Genomic DNA, 24,459 nt, shown 5'->3' with positions numbered 1-24,459 from the left:
GTACTTCTACTTTTACTACAAGATGTGAGTACTTCTACCTTTACTCAAGTACAGGATGTGAGTACTTCTCCCTCCTCTGAGAATATAAATATCTGAAAGCAGTTTTAATGAGAGTTAATGGTTCTCTAACAGGGGGATCTGGGGCCTGTGGGACCTTCAGGAGCTGTGGGAGAACACGGTCTGGGAATCATTGGGCCGAAGGTAACGTGAGCACAGAATATAATCGCTATATATATATATATATATATATATATATATATATATATTGATTCATATACATATATATATATGCTTCATGTATGAAATGCATGGAGCAGCAGAGTTAGCAAATATCAAGTATTAACAACAGAGGACAAACTGTATGGAGAAAGTTAAATTAAGGAGAATAGGTTTACATTTTAAACTAATAAAGTGTAAAAACTCGAGCTCTGTAAAGTGCCTCGATAAACATTCATCTGTTCGTCATCTTGCAATTTATTTATTTATCTAAATATTTATCACCGCAATAAACCATATTTAATTTTGTCTTAATTATTTAATTTTACATTCTGTTCTTGTACATATCATATTCTATTTACATGCATAAAGACTTCTTGCACTATTTTGTATTTGTATTATTGTATTTTATTCAACTTTCAGTATCCTCATATTTAAAGCAGAAGTTTGAAAGTTAACATGTTTTTTTTTGTAGTTTTCTAGAAAAGACGAAGCGTAACGTAAACCTGAAGATGATTCACCGATTAGAGACTGCCTCAACATATTTCTTGTAAATTGGAATAACTTCTTGTAATAGTATGTGCATGCTCTTTATCGAATAGTGTTTCAATACGAATAAAGGTATTTTGATTCTTCGAACATAACACCTCTTCATAAATGTGGACGTGGCAGCAGAATGTAGAGCACGTCATGTGGATCGATCGTACCAAAGACTGTTGATAGAACAAACTCAAATGTGTCCAAGAAGATAAATAGGTAGACTAAAACAGAGACTTGTATAATGCTGTAGATGATATTGGTGTATCTGTGTCTGTTCTTCAGGGCGACAGAGGTTTGTTGGGGGTACCAGGACCATCAGGCCCTCCTGGGATTGGACTCTATGGACCCAAGGTCAGTGTGTGTTTCAAAACCCTCTCTATTTCATCATGAGTTTATGAAGCCTTGTTTATTTAAAGTACCGTGATGTGTTGTATCCTCAGGGCTCTACGGGGCAAAGTGGACCTTCAGGCCTGATGGGGCCTCCAGGAGAGGGCATCCAGGGGCCAAAGGTAGGACATGCATGTGATACAGAACATTTAGAGACTGTTTGAGCTCTAAAAACTGCTTTTACACGAGTCCAGAGTTCACCAAAACGTCCTCATAACGGCAGAGCCCATTGAGGGGCCGCCTGGTCGTCAGGAGGGATAACCCTTCACTCAAATGTAGGTTTTTGCCCATGGACAGTTTGACATGTCGACCCTCTGATTGGTGGAAAACCATCTAATCTGCGGAGCCACAACCACAAAACATCCTGATCAAAACCCTTGACGAGCCTCGACATTATTATCGTCCTACGACACGTTGTGATTGGCTGAGAAAAAGAGCATATGAAGCACAGACCATCTATTTCTATTTATTATTTCTTTGAGAAAGGAGCAGGTCAAATCAGATTACTTTCTCCTCCCTGCTCCTTTTCAGGTACGGTGTGTTTATAGAGACAAGTTCTGTAGATAATTGTTATCCATTAAGTTCTGCATACCATGAAGGAACAAATACAAATGAAATGAAATGATGTTGGTCTCCACGGATCGGTTCGATACCCATCCTTGATGACCAACATAATACAGTTATCAATAATAATAATTATACTCTCTGATCCATTAAACTGTTAATTCTATGTATGACCACTGTCTCCTTTTATATCTCTAGCCTTTGCTTTTCCCTCAAACGATGTTTACATTGTGGATTGTTTATTTCTACTCTTTTAATGTCTCTAATGTACTGCCTTGTCTGTTTATGCGGCTGCAACGCAAACATTTCCCACATTGGGATCAATCAAGTAGTTCTTATCTTATCTCTTATCTTACCTCAAACCCCTCCGTAGTGTCCTCTCCATGGACAGGACTTCAGGATGTCCCTGCATGCCGATGATACCCTCGTGTTGTTTACTAATTGACCTTTTCTTATTCGTAGGGAGAGCCTGGCTTCAAGGGGCCGATGGGTCCTCGGGGGCTTCCAGGGGATGGAGTACCAGGGGAGAAGGTACTCACATTTACACAGAACTACACTTTGCCTCTTGGTACTGAACTGGAGAAGAGGTTTAGTTTCTCTGCTCCTGAGGCTTTGAAGCAGCTGCAAAGAGAGCTGAGACTCAGAGAGCTGAGACTCAGAGAGCTGAGACTCAGAGAGCTGAGACTCAGAGAGCTGAGACTCAGAGAGATGAGACTCAGAGAGATGAGACTCAGAGAGCTGAGACTCAGAGAGCTGAGACTCAGAGAGCTGAGACTCAGAGAGCTGAGACTCAGAGAGATGAGACTCAGAGAGCTGAGACTCAGAGAGCTGAGACTCAGAGAGATGAGACTCAGAGAGCTGAGACTCAGAGAGATGAGACTCAGAGAGCTGAGACTCAGAGAGCTGAGACTCAGAGAGATGAGACTCAGAGAGCTGAGACTCAGAGAGATGAGACTCAGAGAGATGAGACTCAGAGAGATGAGACTCAGAGAGATGAGACTCAGAGAGATGAGACTCAGAGAGATGAGACTCAGAGAGCTGAGACTCAGAGAGATGAGACTCAGAGAGCTGCTTTCTTTAAAGGTCCCCTATTCTGCTAAATCCTCTTCTTCATGTCTCTTCTACATCAACATGTGTCCCCTCTTCTTCATGTCTCTTCTACATCAACATGTGTCCCCTCTTCTTCATGTCTCTTCTACATCAACATGTGTCCCCTCTTCTTCATGTCTCTTCTTCATCAACATGTGTCCCCTCTTCTTCATGTCTCTTCTACATCAACATGTGTCCCCTCTTCTTCATGTCTCTTCTTCATCAACATGTGTCCCCTCTTCTTCATGTCTCTTCTACATCAACATGTGTCCCCTCTTCTTCATGTCTCTTCTACATCAACATGTGTCCCCTCTTCTTCATGTCTCTTCTACATCAACATGTGTCCCCTCTTCTTCATGTCTCTTCTACATCAACATGTGTCCCCTCTTCTTCATGTCTCTTCTACATCAACATGTGTCCCCTCTTCTTCATGTCTCTTCTACATCAACATGTGTCCCCTCTTCTTCATGTCTCTTCTACATCAACATGTGTCCCCTCTTCTTCATGTCTCTTCTACATCAACATGTGTCCCCTCTTCTTCATGTCTCTTCTTCATCAACATGTGTCCCCTCTTCTTCATGTCTCTTCTACATCAACATGTGTCCCCTCTTCTTCATGTCTCTTCTTCATCAACATGTGTCCCCTCTTCTTCATGTCTGCTTCTTCATCAACATGTGTCCCCTCTTCTTCATGTCTCTTCTACATCAACATGTGTCCCCCTCTTCTTCATGTCCTCTTCTACATCAACATGTGTCCCCTCTTCTTCATGTCTCTTCTACATCAACATGTGTCCCCTCTTCTTCATGTCTCTTCTACATCAACATGTGTCCCCTCTTCTTCATGTCTCTTCTACATCAACATGTGTCCCCTCTTCTTCATGTCTCTTCTACATCAACATGTGTCCCCTCTTCTTCATGTCTCTTCTACATCAACATGTGTCCCCTCTTCTTCATGTCTCTTCTACATCAACATGTGTCCCCTCTTCTTCATGTCACTTCTACATCAACATGTGTCCCCTCTTCTTCATGTCTCTTCTACATCAACATGTGTCCCCTCTGTGGAAAGAGACTCTGAAAGTTTCAGGAACAAAGATTCTCTCTCTTTTTGTCCTGATCCATTTCTATAAAAACCTGTCTGAAAATGAGCTGATCAGATTTTGGCCACTTTATGATGTCATAATGTCATAACGATGTTTTGGCTTGAGTAACCATTAGCCAATCACCAACCAAGGTAACCCCCCCCCCCCCCTAAAGGGACATGAAAAAAAAAAAAGAGAGAGCGAGAAAAAAAAAAAAGTCGGGATAACGGGTTAGTATCTCGTGCGCACGAGAAAGTATCTTGTGAAAAAAAAAAAAAGAAGATAAAAAAAAAAAACTCGGGATAACGGTTTAAGAGACATGAGAAAAAATAAAGTCAGGAAAACGTGCGCACGAGAAACTAACCCGTTATCCTGACTTTATTTTTTTTTTTTAGAAAGTTACCGGTGCGCCAAGGAGGAAGTGGAGCACACAGGAGACAACCATTTCATTGCAGACTGTTAAGTTTACGTGGGGAAATGACAGAGCATACATTATTTGAGATATATTTCGAACTGCGACTTAATTTTAGGGACATACTTACCCATTATCCGGACTTTTTTTTTTCTCTCTCTCTTTATTGATTTTTTTCCATGTTCCTTTAGGGGCTCCGTAAATGTCTCTGAAATAATTTTAGAATTTCTCTGAAATAAATATAGAATTCTTCTGAAAAAAATGCATAATTTTTCTGAAAGAAATGTAGAATTTTTCATCCGAGTTCATCCGGACACACCGGGCTCTGGCTAATGTAGAAATGTTCTGAACAAAATATATAATTTTTCTCAAATAAATGTAGAATTTTTCTGATTTTTTTTTTAGAAATGTTCTGAATTTCTTTTTTAAATGTTGTGAAAAAAATGTAGAATTTTTAATCCGAGTTCATCCGGACACACCGAGTTCATCCGGACACACCGAGGCTCTGGCAATTCTACATTTTTCTGATTTCTTTTTAGAAATGTTCTGAAAGAAATATAGAATTTTTCTGAAATAAATATAGAACTTTTCTGAATTTTCTTTTTTAAAAGTGTCAGAAATGTGTTGCATTGATGTTTTAGACCTGAGGTTTATCAGTTAAAGACGCTTGAGACATCTTCTATGATATAATAATAATAATTATTATTATTATTTATACGGCACATTTACAAAATGACACATCACCAGTTAAAAATACACAGGAAGTTCCCCTCAGATCAGATGTTAAGAACTTTACAGATACATGCAGGAACATATAACATGTTAACAGGTTAAGAGACACGAGGAGGTCAAAGGTGAGATAATACAAATAAAATAAATAATAAATAAGACTCAAGACTAAGTGAAGCGAAGCAACAATATGAAACCCTATCAAATAAAGTCAACTTATAGGTTCAACAAAAACAAAAAGATAATAGTAATAAAAACGTCATAATTCTAATAAAGAATAAAACAACGTAAAAGGAAATGTTGCTATTAAAACTGTTAAATAAATGATGTAAGATAAAACCCTTTAAATAAATAAAACAATATAAAAGTAGGTGAATAATAAAGACTAAAAGACCATTTCAAGGAAAAAAGGGGGAAATCGAATCAATAGATTAAATGTTGTGACTATAACACGAAATGCCGTGAGACTGGGTTGGTTGTTAAATGACGCACTAGTAATATTATAATTGTAATAGATTATAGCGTAGCCTTTGAATCAGTGTTGGTAAAACCTGGTCAGGTGAGTTGAGAATTCAGCAGGAGAGGACTCTTTAAAGTAGAGACACTACACACTGATATACACCTGAACATCAGCAGGAGAGGACTCTTTAAAGTAGAGACAGTACATACTGATATACACCTGAACATCAGCAGGAGAGGACTCTTTAAAGTAGAGACACTACATACTGATATACACCTGAACATCAGCAGGAGAGGACTCTTTAAAGTAGAGACACTACATACTGATATACACCTGAACATCAGCAGGAGAGGACTCTTTAAAGTAGAGACACTACATACTGATATACACCTGAACATCAGCAGGAGAGGACTCTTTAAAGTAGAGACACTACATACTGATATACACCTGAACATCAGCAGGAGAGGACTCTTTAAAGTAGAGACACTACATACTGATATACACCTGAACATCAGCAGGAGAGGACTCTTTAAAGTAGAGACACTACATACTGATATACACCTGAACATCAGCAGGAGAGGACTCTTTAAAGTAGAGACAGTACTTGAGTAAATGTACTAAGTTACTTCCGAACTGGTTTCAGGTTTAGGATCAAAGCAGATATTCAGACTCTCATCACTTTTTTATTGAAAGACACTTTGATAGTAAATGAGAAGCTAAGACACAGATCCTCAGAGAGTCAGGAGGACGGAGAAAGGCTTAAATCACTTCACATCATAATATTTACACACATGGAAACCTACCGCCTAAGTTTGCAGTTAAAAAGCCATTATATCATTTTGGTGTTATTTTTCTTCCTGTTTTTCTTCTGAAATTCTCAAACCGGAAGTGACCTCTCTTGCTAACTGATAGCAACATGGAGTCTCGTCGCGACAGTTTTCTCTCTTTGTTCTCCCGATAAAGAGTGTGTTTTCTCCCGCAGTTCTGATCCTCCAGAGCCTCGGTGTGTCCGGATGAACTCTCCGATGTTACTCTGATCTGTTCGGCTTCATCTGGAGCTTCTACCTTACCGAATATAGAAGTTAGCTTAGCATGCTAGCTGGAAACACGTTAGCAACAGAGTGAGAGTTTGATGGAGAAAAAACAACACAATTAACTGTGTGGGTCGGAGTGTGTGTGCAGGAACAGCTAGTGTGTGTGTGTGTGTGTGTGTGTGTGTGTGTGTGTGTGTGTGTGTGCGTGCGCGTGCGCGTGTGCGTGTGTGTGTGTGTAAACATGAGTGTTGTGCTGCTCTCGTTGGTGAAGCAGAGACTCTCTGCAGCTGCTGAAGAGATCTTTGCTCTGTTTGAAAGAACGATATCAGAGTACGAGGAGAAACTGTCTCGATCAAAAGAGGAACACGAGAGAGACCGGAAACTACTGGACGCTGTTTTACATTCTCAGATCCGGAGGACAGGTCGGTTCAGTGCACTCTTTAATGGATGTTCACTAGACTAAACCTTTCAAAGCTCAATCATCATGTAGCAGCTACAGTGGAGATATGGAGATGAGAACCTGAAGTCCTCCTCCAACAGAGCAACATGAATATATAGAGGACATAGAACTGATAACGCTGATAGAATAGGGCAAGAGAATGTTTTGAGATGTGCAAGTTAATACAAATAAAATAGAAATAGTGCAAGAAGAGTCTGTATACAAGTACATGGAATCTGATATATAGATAAATAATTAGTAATATGCAGACAGATGAATGTTTATGGATGTTCTTTAAAAAGTTCAGTTGTTTAATAGTCTTATGGCCTGTGGGATGAAACTGTCCCGGTATATATGTATATATGTATATATATATATATATATATATACATATATATATATATATACAAATGTAGAAATGTTATATATATATATATATATATATATATATATATGTATATATATATGTATATCCGCACTGGATCTGAGGTTGTAAGAGTCACAAACTGGGGCAACTCTGGCACATATGTACAGTGGAAGCTTGCCTAAAATGGCTTTATACATTAATAAAAACCAGTGCTGCATCCTACGCATAGTAAGTGTGGACCATCCAGTTAGGCTATACAGTGTGCAATGAGTCCTATAGGGTGCATTTGATATATAACGCAGTGCAGCATGGTAGAGTTGGTCAAGTTTGGCCAAAACAGTGGGACAGGCAAATCTATTTCTAAAATCCCATTTAGCTATCGCTGTTGTTGTCCAGGCGTCTCCCCGACAAACTTTCAAGCGTGGTCTGCTGCAAGCGAGCGACAGGAGCGGGGCTGTCAGCATCAGCTGTGTGCTTGGCTTGCTGTTTAAAACTCCTTTTCATATCTCTCGCTAGAATCTCCCACCATCCAACTAACAACAACAACGTCAAGCCTTTGGGCTCTGAAACTACGGGGCGGGCCGAGGACAAATACACATGCGTTAATCGCACGTTAAAATAATTAGTGGCGTTAAAATATGTCATTAACGCGTTAACTTGACAGCCCTAATATATATATATATATATACTATATGTTTTATTTTGGTAGGGTCTGTCCTTCATGCGTGCAACTTTAAATATCTCTACGGTAGATGTTTAACGATGCAGATATGAAAACACAGATTTTCCAAAACACATGAAGAAACATCTTCAGCAACTGCAGGGTGTTTCTAGAAAGATGTAGTATGAGTACTGTGGCTCTGATCTTGTTTATAAGATATATCAAATCTCTGGAGAACATGTCGCCCGTAAACAAGATATCTCCTGACGTAAACAACAACGTGACGTAAACAACAACGTGACGTAAACAACAACGTGACGTCGGAGCTCCGTAAAAACAAAGCAGTCTCTGTCGTCTGACGCTCTGTTTGATTCTCAGATTTCTGGAGGAGTTACAGTTTCTGAGGAACAGAAATATTGTTTTCTGGAATCACTAACATTTTACGGGGGAAATCTGCATTTTGTTTGGGGGCGCACGTCGAGAGCAAGAGGGCGCAATTACATTTATTTTATATACTTTTTTTATTTTGTTTATACCGATAGGAAAACTGATAACGTTGGAGCTCAACAAAGAAGGGGATTTTGAGCTGTAATGAACACAACAGCTATTCTCAGTAACGTCTCTGTTTCCTGTTTCCTGTTTCCTGCAGACGTCCAACTGGTGGAGGTTAAAGAAGAGTTTCCCCCTGAGACCCCCCCACACATTAAAGAGGAACAGGAGGAACTCTGGATCAGTCAGGAGGGAGAGAAGCTTCAAGGGCTGGAGGAGGATGATAACAGCAAGTCAACATTCACTCCTGTCCCTGTGAAGAGTGAAGATGATGAAGAGAAACCTCAGTCCTCTCAGCTTCATCAGAGACAAACAGAAGCTGATGGAGAGGACTGTGGAGGACCAGAACCAGCCAAGAACTCCGATCCAGAGACACGTTTACAACCAGAGACTGAGGACAACCCTGGAGACTCTTCTGAACCTGACACTGAAGACAGTGCCAGTTGGAAGGAGACCAGAGACCCTCCGTCAGGTTCAAACTCTCGAGTCCCCGTCAGTGATTCAAGGCGTAGTTCTGCAAAGAAACGCTGTAAATGCTCTCAGTGCGGGAACACATTTAGCAAAAAGAGTGATCTGAATCGACACATGCTAATTCACACAGGAGAGAAACCCTTCAGCTGCTCACTGTGCAGTAAAATGTTTATTCGCAGATGTCATGTGACGAGACACATGCTAGTTCACACCGGAGAGAAACCCTTCAGCTGCTCACTGTGCAGTAAAAGGTTTATTCGCAGGAGTCATCTGACGAGACACATGGATGTTCACACCGGAGAGAAACCATTCAGCTGCTCTCTGTGTAGCAACAGATATACACAGAGGGGGGAATTAAACCTTCACATGCAGGTTCACACCGGAGAGAAACCCCTCGGCTGCTGACTGAGAAGTGGAAGATATTTACGCAGATGTAGTCTGAACACTTGCAAGTCCACACTGAGGAGAAACCTTTCAGCTCCTCAGATTGTGAGAAATCTTTTAGACGAAGTGAAAGTTCAAAGATTCACATGAGCGTTGGAGGAGAAACGATGTGGCTGCCGTGTTGGTGAGCAAGGATTCTCTTGGATTTATGAACTCAGAAACCATCAATGTGTCGTCAAAATGCCAAACGGTAAATAACGTCTAACTTTACTGAATACAAAGGACATCTGGAGAGTATGACATGTATTTGTTACGATAACACTGACAACATGACATTTCTCAATCGCGAGTACGCTTGCTTCGTAGCACATGTCTGCCGAGCATCTTGCTTCAGAAGCGAGTCAAGAATACTACCTGCCATTCGGAAAACAAAGAGTGGAACAGGCTAGCAAGTGTGCAGGTGTGCGTCATATGAGAGGCCCCGCCTCTTACATCTTCCGCCACAGATTTGGGGAAATTGGTCCGTGCGCAAAGCATTGTGAAGATTTTAAGAGTGTACTCATGTGCAGCCTCGATATTTCTCCAAACGGAGTACGCCGGGCTCGGTAGATTTCCAAGTATGCTGGAGATTGGAACAGTACCTCGGCGGCACTCGATGACGTAGTATGCTTGAAATAGTGGCTCTGAAGCAGCTTTACTCGCGATTGAGAAACACCCCGAGGCTCAGCCGTAACGCGGCGCAGACGGACCTGGTGGAATCTAGGGGTAAGCCGCCATTATCACGTGTTAAAACACTTGCACTTGTTGCGGTCAAGTGAGCCCTCTTGCGGGCATTTCTGGTATTGTTTACCATGTAGCTGACTGTTCCAGCATTTATGTGTATGTACTGTTCCTAGCAGGAAATCGTAACGTAACTATTAGGATTAATATTGTCATTCACTAATTTGATCTACTCTGTTTATTTATATTTCCTAGATAACCACAACATAACAAACGAACATCCTGTAACACCATAACTCCTGTGAACAATTAAAGTTTGGATATCTACACCCCTTGGATTGCTGCAATCTTTCTGACAGAAGATTTAGGCCAGACTTGTATACACCAGCATTCTTTATTCATAATTTCACAGGTTCCCTATTCTAAAGTTGCCTCCTCTTCACACTTTGTAAATACATTATAGCACACAACTACTGACATTAACCTCAACAGCACATGAACAAAGTAGGCTCACGTTCAAATATCTGTTTTATTAAACCACTAAAGAGAGGTTCAGACACATCCCAAAACATGTCAAGTTTCTCCAAGGCTGAGAACACATATGCAGCCTGAACTTTTTAATAAAAACTGATCATACTGTGTGACCTGCTTGTATGTACTTACACAATATGTGTACTGTTCTCTCTATGTGTTGTACTGTCTCAGTGTGAACATAGATTAAACAGCCAGCCAAACTCTTTTGAGAGCCAGGGAATGAGCAGCCATGCTCCTTTATTGACTTATTTGCAGTCCACTGACATTCAAACGGAGTGAAACTATAATAAAAGAAGATACAAGGCACTTAATGATCTCATACATGCAAGTGTAACATACACAGATTAACACTTAGGACCGCTAAGTGTAAACAAGGTAAATATAGCTAATGCTAGCTGTAGCATATCCCTCCGAAATATGGTCGTAGACTTTACTGATGATTTAAAATTTATTGAAACTCCAGAGTCAACGTAAGAGCTATAAAGACACAAAAATAACAAATACATTTAGGCTCAATCCGTATTAGAATCACTTTGGCATACTACCAAAAGTTAACTGTAAACAGACAGCAAAGCTACAAAACAGCATACAAACGAATTAGGACACAACCTACAATTTTATATTATAGTAAATACCAACCTTGTGCCTCTTCGGGGGGTGCTAACATTTAAACATACACTTTATTCTTTACTTTCTCCGTCTTTATATGTAGAAGATATTTCTTTTCGCAGTCATGTTGTTTCCATAGCAACAACAACTTCCTGTCAACAGCGTAAACTCGCCTTCAAAATAAAAGCATCTAAATAAAACAGGAAGTTAACCTAAATTACATCTAAAGGTAGGGACACACCAAGCTGACACCAAAGAACTGACACAGACGGACCCGACTGTTGTGTCTCCTCACGTCTCCTGCGTCTTGGCCATCAGTCGCACTGGAACACACCGCAAAGACTTCAGCCGACGGCCAAGAAGCACGTACGAACTGCGCATGCGTGAGTGGCAATAACTCTCCTTACCAGCAGGCGGCGGTAGTGTGTATTCGTCATTCAAAAGAGGCAACAACCAGAAGACAGACTGCGTGATACACCGAGAGAAGAAGAACAGACTGCGTGATACACCGAGAGAAGAAGAACAGACTGTGTGATATAAACAAACAACAAATAGCGTGTGCGTTCCATTTTCACTCTACAGCGAGAAGCTCATGGGGCTTTCCCCAACCTGTGTCGAGAGCTGGAGTTACATGAAATCTCAGATTTGCCTTCTTAATGGTTTGTTTGGGTCCCTCACTTCCGTTTCGCTTCTCATGCACTGATTCGCTAGCTGAACAGCCAATCAGAGTGATTTCTTTGGCCGATTGCCTACCGAATCGGTAGGTTTTCGGCCAAAAAGGTGTCGTCACGGCCGAAAAGACACAACGGTGCAGGACACACCAATCTGAGTAGGGCGACAGGACGCTCATCGTCGGCCTGACATTCATCGACGGCCAAAATCGGCTTGGTGTGTCCGGGGTAAGTGTAAGGCTCACACTTACAGTCATTGCTTTCTGACGGACTTGACCCTTTTACTCTTCAGGTTGCATAGGGACAATTAGTAGCAGTCTACTGCCTTACGAAAAACGTAGAGCCAATCAGGAACTGAGAATTTAGTCCAACTTCCTTTTCAATCAAACTCACTTCCTTTTCAATCATACTCTCTCACACTCATAACTATTCTTATGCACACACCCTATCATTCTGTTTTATACACATACCTATATAGTCATTCACATGAACTATTATTACCTCTTATATAAGCTATTATTCGGCCCTTCATTCACTGCTATTCTGTTTTACATATATTGTTGTGTTAAAAATTCCAGGAAAGACAGACAACTTCTAAGTTTAACTATTTATTATGAGAGAGCAAAATATATATATTCACTTAGCCAAGGGCTCCGTCACGTCATAGAAATGACAGGCAGCAAAGCTGTAATCTGTAACCACTATTTCCGGAAAAGAGCCCCGAACCTCGTGCGTGCATACATTTTTATTAAACAGGGCGTTGCCCGTACATTTATGATTGGTCAAGACTAGCTGAAGAGGTACAGTGGTTTAGACTTGGTTCTCTTTGGTAGATACACAGACTTTGAAAAAAGTCTCTTGGCAACACGATCCTCCAATCAGCATTCGGCCGGCCTGTGGAAGTCCCTCCCTACTCTGGCACCATCATATGTAATTTGTTTTCGCTAACATTTCTACAGAAAAAGTGGAATCTTCATAAGGCTGCTATGTGTGGGAACGGAGCTCACCCAAAGCTCAAGGCCGGAGTGATGTCCTGTTTATGAATAACTCTTTGTATTCTTCCAGTGTCTGCACCTGACCTTGCTACATTAGTATTGCAAGCTGAAAACTTTCTTCTGACTATTCTCTTCGTTGGTATCTAACCCATCAGAACCTGAGATTAGTGATCGTTTCTATTTATTTTATAGTCATAGCAATCTCATGAGCACAATAAGCATATAATGTAATAATAAGAATCCCTCTTGTAATGTTATATACAAATAGACTCCACAATATGACTATTGTTATTAACATGAAATACTATTCCCTCTTATATAGGTTATTATTCTGTCTTACATACATTGTTTACCGATTACACACATACTACTATCCTCTTTCACATACACTATTATAATGTTCTATTAGATTATAGTTGTTTGTGAAAGACGATAGTGGTGTGTGTACGAGAGTATGATGGTGCGTTTAAGAGATGTTGTTTGTGTGTGAGAGAGAATAGTTATTTATGTATGATAGTATGATAGTAAATGAAGGAAGGAATGACAGTACGTTAAAGACGGTATGATGCTGTGTGTGAAAGAGTCTGGTGGTGTACATGTGAGATTCTGATAAGGTTTGTAAGACCAAGTATGAGTTGTGAGCTAGACGGCCTCTCATATTTAAATCTCTTACTTAATATTGATTTTTTTACCAGAAACCACATAGAGGTTTAGCTTCTCTTAGAATTAGATTGAAATTCATAATCAGAGGGAAAGCCACCTTTTGATGTGAAACCTAAATGATCCAAATAACATGATTCCTCTGTTCTCCAATCAATGAGCTATTGCTTGATTTCCAAACCCTAATATGATCAGTTATTGATCAGATGATCAGTTATTGATCAGATGATCAGTTATTGATCAGATGATGAATAATGAACAGTTTACGGGGAGAATGTGGAGGCAGCGCCCCCTGATGCATAAACCTAAAGACACAGAACAGAACATGAGTCACTTCTCTGATCTGCTTCTGATGTACAGGTCAATGTTTCTAATCGGTGTTACACTATTTTATTGAACTGATGTCATTGATTTTCTAATATTTGTATTTCTGAAAGCATCGTGCCTTTCTGAGGTCACTCTGCAGAAGGGTTTGAACTCTAAAGCTGCAGCTGGAGAGGTTTGAGAGCAGAGAAAGAGCTCTGATGCAACAGGTGGAGAGTTGATGTGAAGCCCCTCACTGTGATGGCTGGTTCAGTCTCTCAGTGAGCTCAGAGCTGGAGGCAGGAGAGGGAGTGTTTTTATTGGCTGAAAGGAAAAGCAGAGAAAGTGTTTCAATCCACCGCCCCGTACACAACAAGGAACTAGACCACACTGATTATCCCTGTAGAAAACACACCAAGTGCTTTCCATATCCACATTACACTGAGCTCTGAGTTTGATCTGCTACCTCAAAGCCTTACATTAACAACCCTGAGAACTCATGAGACAAGGTTTCTGATTGGTCTCTCACCGTTCCTCTTCCTGTAAACCAGGAATCCAATCCCAGCGACGAGGAGAGCGATGAAGAGAGCAGCCACCCATGTTTCAGCAGGGTTGCCAACTTTGGGTACCTGGCTGGAGTGAGATTTTGATATCATGGGTTTAATTGCACATATGCGCACGAAATGACTGCTATCGTGTCAGCAGCGGGACCTTAGCATATAGGATATATATACAATATATACAAATACACAATAATGGACACAGACTATAAAGGGCACACAGTTTCATTCACTAATGAAAGTCAAACATGTTTGTTTCCACTGTTTTATTGTGTGCCTGTCGCGATAAGCAATTAATTGACTTATCGTACGATAAATAAAAATGAACTCGATAACTTTTCTGACCTCCATAAATTGCCATTTACATGAGGATGTGACTAGCAGTTTGAAAGGATGTACTTGAATTATTATTATATATTATCATTATGTCAGTGGTCTAAAATGGTCATACAACGGTGCCGACAATATTATCGTTTATCGCAATAATTTCCGGGAAAATGTATCCAACAAAATTAATTATCGTGAGAGGCCTTCTATACATGAAACACACACACACAAACAAATCTACAGACTTACTCAACTGCCAAATATATTAACACACTCTCACTCTCATATACTCTTTGACTCTATGTTGGCCTAGTAGAACAATAAGCAGCAGACTTTTACTTTTTTATCATTTCTACTGGATCTTAGATCTGCGCATGCGCAATACGGGTCGGCAGTTGCGGCTCCAGAGTATTTTTGTTGGGTAATCTATGGTAGGGCTAACCCATACAGTGGTGGGGCTCAAGTCAGTATTATTTGCAATGTAATTACATACACGCTCCCCCCGACAGTGAAACGCGACGCGTGAGGTTTAGATTATTTCCCTGTCTCAATCCAAATTGAACTGTATGAAATAAAAAGGCACATTTGTCTTGTAGTAAATAAAAAGAGCGACTTGGAGCCAATCCTGCAATTTCCCCACAGGTGAAAGAGTTGACATGCTGAAAACCCAAGCCCTGCAGGGGGGTCTGGGGGGATTCTCTCCCAGGAGATTTTTTTAAATACTAACATAAAATACACATTCTGGTACTCTCTTGAGAAGAAAAATAAATAAATCTATTACTACACGACATATTTAAAAAAATGAATGCCATTTTAGTTTTGTGTTACTTTGTTCTGAAAGCTGAACCTGCTGCTCCTCACAGAGAGAAGAGGGAAGAGGCTGTGTGAATTACTTTACATTGTGGATAAGGGTGGATAGCCCCCATTGTTCTGTGTGTCAAAATGAAAGACAGCCCACACACCTATCAATCATCAAACCGTGGGGTCTTATTTCATTACGTGTTGATTTCTATCAACACGTAATGTTGTATCGATGTATAGAGATGTACTACCGCAAAAGTATTCTCCGTCGGGACTTCCTGCAACAACACCACGCCGTTATCGTGATTCTGATTGGCCAGAAGACATTATCAAAGATGTTTTATTGGGAAGACGATCACTACGTGACAAAAGTTTTCAAAACCGTTTCTAGTCTTCGGTATTCTTGTTTTTGGCGTGAGAATAGTTTGGGCAGCGTGAGAGCGTGAGGTTGAGAGTGAAAGCGTGTGTCACACGCCAGATGCGTGAGAGTTGGCAACCCTGGTTTCAGGGGAGGGAGACTATGAAATGTTGTCAGGGTCTGTTGACTGTTATGGCGCATTTCCACCGCAGGCCTCGCTCGACTTAGTATGGTTTTGTTAGGCCTTGTTAGGCCTTGATAGGTCCGGCTCACTTTATGCTGCGCTTCCATTACAGTTTAGGAACTGGGGTAGTATCTATAGTAACGCAGTGTAGGCGGAGCCGTGACGTCATCTTCAGAAAAACAACACAGCCGTTAGCTGTAAGCACTCAAGCTCACAGCTCCTCATATCTGTTCAGAAACTAGACAAAAGTTAAACAAGTACAAACCACAGACTGCCTGTGTCATGGCGAATACAGTCGCTGGTTTATTTATGTCTGTATAGGTCGTTGTTGTGAGTGTGGACGGTCGGAGCATATACTGCGTTAGCTTAGCCAATCTCCATTCAGAAAACACGCATTTTAAAAGGTGTTTCGCCTGCCGTCTGTCTGCAGACTTGTCAAAGCATTAATTCATGGTTTTTACTAACCGGTATCAGTATGTTGTTACTTCGGCATCATTTTGAAACGTGTATTACAATTAAATCACGGTCAAATATGTTCATTTTGTTGTAGTTGTAGCCCCCTTGCCAGCGATTCTCTCACTAGTTTAGTATATTCAGCCCGGTTGTTGGCCCGCTTGTTGGCCCCGATAGAACCACGATTTTGTCGGGCCAGAAAAAAGGTGAAAAAGTAGCCCCGGGCCGAAACTAGGCCTAGTGGAAACGCAACCAAAAACGGGCCCGGCACGACACGGCACACTTAAACCGCGCTCTGCGCCATGGTGGAAATGCGCCATAAGTAACCATTGAGCCGTTGTGATGCAGTCTTACCTCTGTTGGTCCTGATCACAGCTGAGTGCAGTACGATGACGTGGTCCTCCTCCACCCCAGAGAGCTGGAACACACATCGGTACTTGTCCCAGTGTTTAGCGGGGAATGAGGAGACGTCCAGGTCCACGCTCATCTGGAAGGATCCGTCGTGGTTGGGCAGGATCTCTCCGTGGTCCACGTTGTCGTGAAGCTCCTCTCCGTCTCTGGTCCAGAACATGGCGGCTCTGTCCGGGTAGAAACCTGTAGCGTGGCAGCTGACTGGAGAGGAGGGGGACTTCTGGAGCAGAGACACTGAGGGGATCTCTGCACAAACACACTTTAGAGGTTATTGACTCACAGTGATATCACTACAGGGAGTTATGATGGACTGTGAGCATCACTGAAGGAGAACACAGAGTCAGTGTTTCAGAGAAATTGGTTAAATAAAGACTTTCTTCTCAGTTTTATATAATTTAATATCAAATACTGTTTAGTGTTGTTCAGATTAAAGAAGCACGTTGAATATTTCCTTTTAGACTTTTGGAAATTAAGATTTGTTTCTATTTCTTGACATTCAAATGTGTAAACAGTTCATTTATTTATCTGAAAAATAGTCATTACTTAATCTATATCGACAAGAATATTAAGTTTGATTTATCTCCACTGCACTGTGTAGTGCTATAGTACCATTCACTGAATAGTTGATCAAAAGAAAGTTAATTCCAACACGTCTGATTATAAAATAACAGTTTAAGTTCTTTATTAAAGAAATATACCAAACATTTTGTAGTTCCAGTTTTTTTAAATATGAGTATTTTGGTCTTAAATCCTTTACGGACAGAAAGGTTGCGTACGATGAAACACGGACAGCTACACACCAACATATTCAGATGTATTACACGATGCACACACTACGCCTGTTTCATCATGTAAAGATGAAATGGTGTCTTCTGTCTCCATATCCCAGAATAATGCCTTTGTTTGTAGAGGAGTTTAATGTTTTACTAATCTGAAACTGTTCAGTGTTAGTCAGACAAAAGATGTGACGCAGAAGTTCACCTTGAAAGACAGAACAACTGGTCAAATAAAAAGAAATGCAGCAGAGAAAGAAAACAGAGTGAGAGAGTGGTGAGAGAAAGAGTATGAGACAGAGTGAGACAGTGTGTGACAGAGAGTGAGACACAGAGTGAGACAGATAGTGAGACACAGAGTGAGACACAGAGTGAGACATGTGTTGTAATGTCAGAAACACAGGAGACATGAACATGGAGGTGTTTATGAAACTCCATCAGGTCATGTGACTCTACCTGTTCTCATCAGAGAGCTCCTCCCAAGGTTCACAAACTTCTTCAGATACTCAGGACAGACCTGGGTGAAGTAGTTCTTGAGGTTTGCCATCAAAGCTTTGTCCTTCTCCCACCTCTGTTTGGTGAAGAAAGCCTGTGGGGTTGGAGCGATCCATGACTCTGTCTCCAGGTCCAGTATCAGGAAGTGTTCTGCATCAAAACCATAGTTATAATAACCTTTGACCTCACCAGTCTCTTCATCCCAATCACAGCCTATCATCCTCTGGACAATGTGGACACCTGAGAGAGAGAGAGAGAGAGAGAGAGAGAGAGAGAGAGAGAGAGAGAGAGAGAGAGAGAGAGAGAGAGAGAGAGAGAGAGAGAGAGAGAGAGAGATCAACATCATTATGAAACAGAACTTCAGCACAGACTGTTTCCTGAACGCGTCGTTAGCCGAGTTTATTCTCTGAATGACTTTATTTAATTAACTTTAGTCACTACAAGTAGAGTTAGTCTCATGTAGAGAATAAAGTGACCTCTGGTGGTTATTATGGGATGGACAGAGACACACTGTCAGTGTGTGTGTGTGTGTGTGTGTGTGTGTGTGTGTGTGTGTGTGTGTGTGTGTGTGAACACACACACACACACACACACACACAGAGAAAGGATATTCTTACTTTCAAACTCACTGACCCAGAGATTCTGTTTTCACACACACACACTTGGCCTTTTCACCCCTAAAAACCAGATGTCGTCATTAAGGTCGTTAAAGACAACATTACATCGCTCCTTATCACCCCTAAGAACAGATGTTGTTTTTTAAGTCGTTAAAGACATCGTTAAATAGGTGCAGAAAAGTTTAAATGTCTGAAAAGGGATGGTTTATGTGAAGAACTCATGGGAAAGGAATGGAGTTAAGATTCGAATCGGAGATAGAGGTTGACTTTTGACCTTAGGGAACTTTGGAATTTCAAGTTCTGGTGAAGAACTATTGAACTCGACCAGAAGTGAATCCAGCCAGTCAGGACACTTGGGGGAGGTGATCAGCTTACACAGCTCCTCCTCACGGAACTCTGATTCGCTTGGGAGGAAAATGGGAAGGAAGAGTCGACACATCTCCGCCCCAAAAATAGATATGAATACTGATGCTTTTGTATGTAAAAATGCTTTTTGGTTTGGTGAGTTGGTTGGTCCTGATATCTGTGTCCGCATCGCATCACAAACCTGAAGTCAATTTATTTTTGTTCGATGAGTGGATGGTCCTGACACCTTTATCCGCATCGCATCACAAACCTGAAGTCCGGAGTACTCTGTATAACTTGTATACTTGTTCTATTTCCTACCAGTAAACTCAGATAATTGTTATAACTTTTGATTCCGGTGTTTTCAATTCCTTTCTGATTTAATAGAGACCAGCCTCATTCAACGAACGGCGCGGAGAGAGGGGGCTATCAGCCGCCAGATAAGTGTTCTACTCCAACAGTGTGTGTGTGTGTGTGTGTGTGTGTGTGTGTGTGTGTGTGTGTATGTGTGTGTGTGTGTGTGTGTGTGTGTGTGTGTGTGTGTGTGTGTGTGTGTGTGTGTGTGTGTGTGTGTGTGTGTGTGTGTGTGTGTGTGTGTGTGTACAGGATGAAGATATAAACAACATATTATCAGTAGAAGGTGAAACATGAACTAACCTCCAGTTTGGTTGAAGCGCTGCTTTGCAGTTTCAATGTTGTTTTTGAAGACCTGCTGGTTACTCAGAGAGATCTGAGTGTTCCTCTCCCAGTACTGAGGATCCTCTTCTGTGATGTTGTTCATCCAGTCCTGTTTGGGTTCGTAGCTCTTGGTGTTGCTGTCGTAGTGAGTTATCTGAACTTCATCAACCAACCCAACACTAACAAACTCTGGGAAGTTTGGGACTCCAGAGGACGCAGTGTCGAAATACTTCAGAGAGTGAGTCCCTGTGAGAGAATAATAATGTAATAACTTCAGTCACTATAAATCTCCAAACAATGTTTATCTCCCACATACAGCTTTAAAAAGAACTACAGTAGTTACCAGATCTGTAAAGTAACTAAAGGTATTACATACATATAGTGGAGTCAAAGTACACCATGTACCACCATTTAAGACACACTTTAAACTCACACAGCCCATAACAGTAGAGGAACAAACCCCCAAAAAAGGCTTTAGTTATCGAGATACCCCTACCCGAGGTAGAACAAAGCACAACCATGTTTTTTCATTACTTTAATATGTCTAGTTTATGAAACGAAAAATGTGCGCTCCTCTGAAGGGGGCCGTGTTGGCCTTATCCCATGTATCTCTGGAAATAATTATCAGAATTTCACCAAATTTGGCCTAAATGTTCACAGAGAGGTAAGCATACAATAAAGCAAAGATTATAGCAATACCTTTTACGTTCTTTGTAGTATTAACACTTAAACACACATAAATCATATGCGGAAATGGAATAGGATATTTAAAATGCAAAAGGTATGTTTATGCTTTTCTGTCATTTTTAAACTAAAGAGTCCAATCACCCAAAAATGTCATTTATATGTACCAGAGACTCTTATCTTTTTATTAAAATTTTTTTTTTTTACTATTCACTTCCCCCTCTGCTGTCACCAGCCTCTAACAGCTAACCAGTGCAGCCAAAATGGCCATCAGAATGGAGCCCTGTGGGTGTACCTGTGTGAAGGGAAGGACTCAAAGCATAGATTAAGAGATCAAAACATATTATATATAATAATGTTTTTTATTATAATCATTATTATATATATGCTTTATACATCAAACTTTTCTATTCCAAACACAGTTTTTGTTTGTATTTTACATAATCTTTGAATAACAGTTGATACAGTAGATACTGTAGATACTGTGATCTCATGAGCTAACAGGTTTCTTGGCATAATATGTTAACATTGATTTAAATAAACATTTTCAATTATTAGATTGGATAAATCAAATCTTAAATGAATGATATATGTTATATAGAGTATGTATATATACACTGGGGTGCTTTGTATTTTGTATGTGTGTTATATAGCCTAAATGTATGGAATACAAATAATGCATTCAAAATAAAAAAAGAATAAAACACAAAATAATGCAGACAAATAAACATGAATTATCCTCAATGTGAAACCAAAAGTTAACATGTTGTCTTGTTAGTACATTACTACATCATGTTATCCTCCCATATACAACTATATCAAAAACATGTTTGAACCCGAAACGCAATTTTTCATCATTTTTGGGTGATTGGACTCTTTAGTTTAAAAATGACAGAAAAGCATAAACATACCTTTTGCATTTTAAATGTCCTATTCCATTTCGGCATATGAATTATGTGTGTGTAAGTGTTAATATTACAAAGAAGGTAAAAGGTATTGCTATAATTCTTTGCTTTATTGTATGCATTACCTCTCTGTGAACATTTAGGCCAAATTCGGTGAAATTCTGATCATTATTTCCAGAGATACATGGGATAAGGCCAACACAGCCCCCTTCAGAGGAGCGCACATTGAAACACTGCAACACTGACACACTGACACACTGACACACAAAACACTGAAACACGGAAACACTGAAATACTGAAACACTGAAAACACTGACACACAAAAAACACAGAAGCACAAAACACTGAAACAACGACACACAGAAACACCGAAAACTATTAAACAGCCCTGCTATATACTATGACCATTCTTTACTTATTTATAATATGATTCAAATGGAGTAATTTGAGTTGTCTGATGCACTTGATACAATTTTACTTTTTTAAATACTGATGTGTTTATTCAAAACCATTTCAACACACAATGTCATGACTTTTTCAAGATCTTTTTGTCAAACTATACTATGACTTTCTCTCATTTTTTTTTTTTTTTTAGAGAGATCCTATACTGACATTGCAGACAAACTATATAATATAATTCTTAACTACATACTATACTTGGACTTTTTTTCAAGATACTTTTAACATACTATACAATACTTTTAAAAATAAATGTTCGGACATTCTACACTGTGACTCTTTTTTAAAATGATATGTAGGAAATACTATACTATGATTTGAAGACAGTTTTTTTTAAATGTAAAAAACACTTTTTTATTTGCAGAATTTCATATTTACAATTTATTGTTTTTACCCCATAGGAATCAGTAATACATTTATACTGATTGCAACATCCCCCGGATCTTCACCAGCACAGAATCCCCCAGATGAAGGGAAATATTATAATGGAGTTTTTGCACTTCGGCCAAAGTATTCATGTGTATGCTGTTTTTGACACAAAGATGCATTACATCTACAAACAGAGCATACAATGCGAGCACATGATACACTTTTGGTGTTTGTTTCATTTCTTCGGTAATGTTACAGAATGTTTCGGAAAATGAAGATTCCAGTACCACTTTAAATGTTTCGTTTACAATCGTTTCCCAATGACCCGGAATAGTACTGCCAGAATGAACGATATCCAAAATGTCTTCTAGTTTACAAACTTCAGCCATTCTGTTTACACTGGGATCACTACTCATTCTGTTTTCAATCGTCATCAACAACACACTTATTAAACAGGTATTGACTGCATTCTGATAAATATATACAGATTGTTTTCCATAGTAGTTACCCATTTTTTATTTTACTTTAAAGAAAAGTCAAAGTATCGAGAAAAAAAAAAAAGAAAAAAAATCCTGGCTTCAATCAACCGCTGGTTATTAGTCTTCTTCTTCTCCATCCAGCTCGGCATGGATCTTTTCAAGTCTCTCCTTGAGGCGTCTGCAGTTTTTGAGATTGTACAGAAAAGCCTCCGAGGCACCTTGGATCCTCCATTCAGCCGTGTAAATGTTTTTTTTATCATTAAGACTCTGGTCAATCACTGTAATGAAGTCGGCGAGCCAAAGTCTTTTCATTAACGCGTTGTAATTGTTTCTGAAGAAATATTCTGGAATGTCATTCAGACAATCGTGTTGCCTCTGGCCGGGGTGACTGACTCGGCATCCATTGCAGATTTTTTCTCTGTACCGATGCAGCACCCTCTCCAGAATATCAACCAACTCCGATTTCACTATGTTCATAAACAGAGAAGTCTTGGCCCCAGGAGTAACATCAGCAGTAGTAGTACTGCAATATTTGGGTGTCCACAATGGTGGTGATGATAGTAGTCCAGGAGTTTGTTCCTGGCTGCAACTCGCGGGGGGAGACTTGGTTTTTCTCAGATCCCTGGCTAGTTTTCAACGGTCGTCTTAGTGGGGTCCTTCGTTTTAGATGATTTGCTGAGTGGGGGGTGGACTTATTGCGTTGAGATTCCTCTGTAGAATTGAGAGTTTTTAGAAAGTTCTTTAAGCGTTGTAGCTTTTTCATCTATCATTTTCAACCAAGCAGCAAGAGGTCAAATTTAAGAATAAGTAATAGTTTGTCACGATTTTACGGAAAAAGTCAGAGCGCGATGTCGCATCTTAAAGACAGCTTGAACTGGATAGATGGTTAGTCTTTTTTCAAACATACCATACGTTCTGCATGTTAGTATATTAGGCCAATCGGGTTAGGCCCTACTGCCCCACTCCCTCAAATGGGAAGTCACTCTTTGGGAAGAGGTGTTTAATTTCACAGATCTGACTTGATTGTTGTTGTGATGGCTGAAGAAAGAGGGACGGGGGAGGAAAATTCAGAGGGTGAAGAAGCAGAAAGATAACTTGTTTGTAAAACGGACAGCACGTCAGTTTCAGGAAAGATGACACCGGTTTTATGCATGACATGCCAAATATCCTGAAGCCCTACAGAAAAAGGTACAAGTATATTGTGTTGAAAATATCGCAAAAAGTCGTAATATTGTATAATGTATTAGTTGCATGTTGTATTTTGATAAAAATCACTGTGTAGTTTTTCAAAAATATAATGGAAAAAGGAGAGAAAAACAAATATCACAGTATGTTGAAAAATATGAAAAAAGTAATGTTGTGTTAAAATAACATGAAAGAAATCAAAGTAAAGCATCTAAAAACATATATTTAAAAAAACTTATGTTAGTCAAGTCAAGTTATCAAAACTGCATTGTTTCATCGAAACAGTGTTAAAATCACAAACTCTCCATTTAGAGTTTGATTCTTTGAACTCATTTCATTACAAATTAATGAATATTTTACCAAGTTATAAAGTTTTGCATCCATTAAAGTGTAACTATAAGTATCTTTGTAGGAGAAAAAACAAAAATCATTTAAGTTATTTCCAGAAAACTGGATTGTCTTACTAGAAAATGCCTTTAAGAGTCACAGTCTTAAAGAAAATC

General features: G+C 39.8%; 3 protein-coding genes across 4 annotated transcripts in view; 2 read left to right on the top strand and 1 right to left on the bottom strand.

The window, feature by feature from the left end:
- Positions 1 to 24,459, top strand: part of LOC117482825 — a 182,408-nt gene that overhangs the window by 152,344 nt on the left and 5,605 nt on the right. For both annotated transcript variants that reach the window (XM_034131037.1, XM_034131038.1), the window contains one exon: positions 133 to 201. In XM_034131037.1, coding sequence (XP_033986928.1) covers positions 133 to 201 — 69 coding nt within the window. The remainder of the gene's footprint in view (positions 1 to 132; positions 202 to 24,459) is intronic.
- On the top strand, positions 6,715 to 9,790 carry LOC117482823 (zinc finger protein 454-like). The gene is made up of 2 exons (XM_034131036.1): positions 6,715 to 6,931; positions 8,626 to 9,790. Exons 1-2 carry the CDS (start codon positions 6,751 to 6,753, stop codon positions 9,399 to 9,401), a joined length of 957 nt encoding a protein of 318 aa, XP_033986927.1. The 5' UTR covers positions 6,715 to 6,750; the 3' UTR covers positions 9,402 to 9,790.
- Positions 13,389 to 24,459, bottom strand: part of LOC117482819 (major histocompatibility complex class I-related gene protein-like) — a 39,139-nt gene continuing 28,068 nt past the window's right edge. Inside the window, exons 2-6 of the mRNA XM_034131024.1 lie at positions 19,854 to 20,120; positions 18,196 to 18,474; positions 16,910 to 17,212; positions 14,402 to 14,505; positions 13,389 to 14,196 (exon numbers count right to left, since the gene is read on the bottom strand). Coding sequence (XP_033986915.1) covers positions 14,143 to 14,196; positions 14,402 to 14,505; positions 16,910 to 17,212; positions 18,196 to 18,474; positions 19,854 to 20,120 — 1,007 coding nt within the window. The 3' untranslated portion in view covers positions 13,389 to 14,142. The remainder of the gene's footprint in view (positions 14,197 to 14,401; positions 14,506 to 16,909; positions 17,213 to 18,195; positions 18,475 to 19,853; positions 20,121 to 24,459) is intronic.

This window comes from Trematomus bernacchii, unplaced genomic scaffold (genome assembly GCF_902827165.1).
Source record: "Trematomus bernacchii unplaced genomic scaffold, fTreBer1.1, whole genome shotgun sequence".
Taxonomy (NCBI): Eukaryota; Metazoa; Chordata; class Actinopteri; order Perciformes; family Nototheniidae; genus Trematomus; species Trematomus bernacchii.
Note: the sequence above shows the minus strand (reverse complement) of the source record. Positions and strands in the feature narration are given on the sequence as shown.

What these genes read in the sequence shown, in the direction of transcription:
- LOC117482823 (XM_034131036.1), top strand. Translation starts at nt 6,751, where the DNA reads ATGAGTGTTGTGCTGCTCTCGTTGGTGAAGCAGAGACTCTCTGCAGCT. An exon ending in TTCTCAGATCCGGAGGACAG is followed by an intron (nt 6,932 to 8,625) that starts GTCGGTTCAGTG and finishes TGTTTCCTGCAG; the next exon opens with ACGTCCAACTGGTGGAGGTT.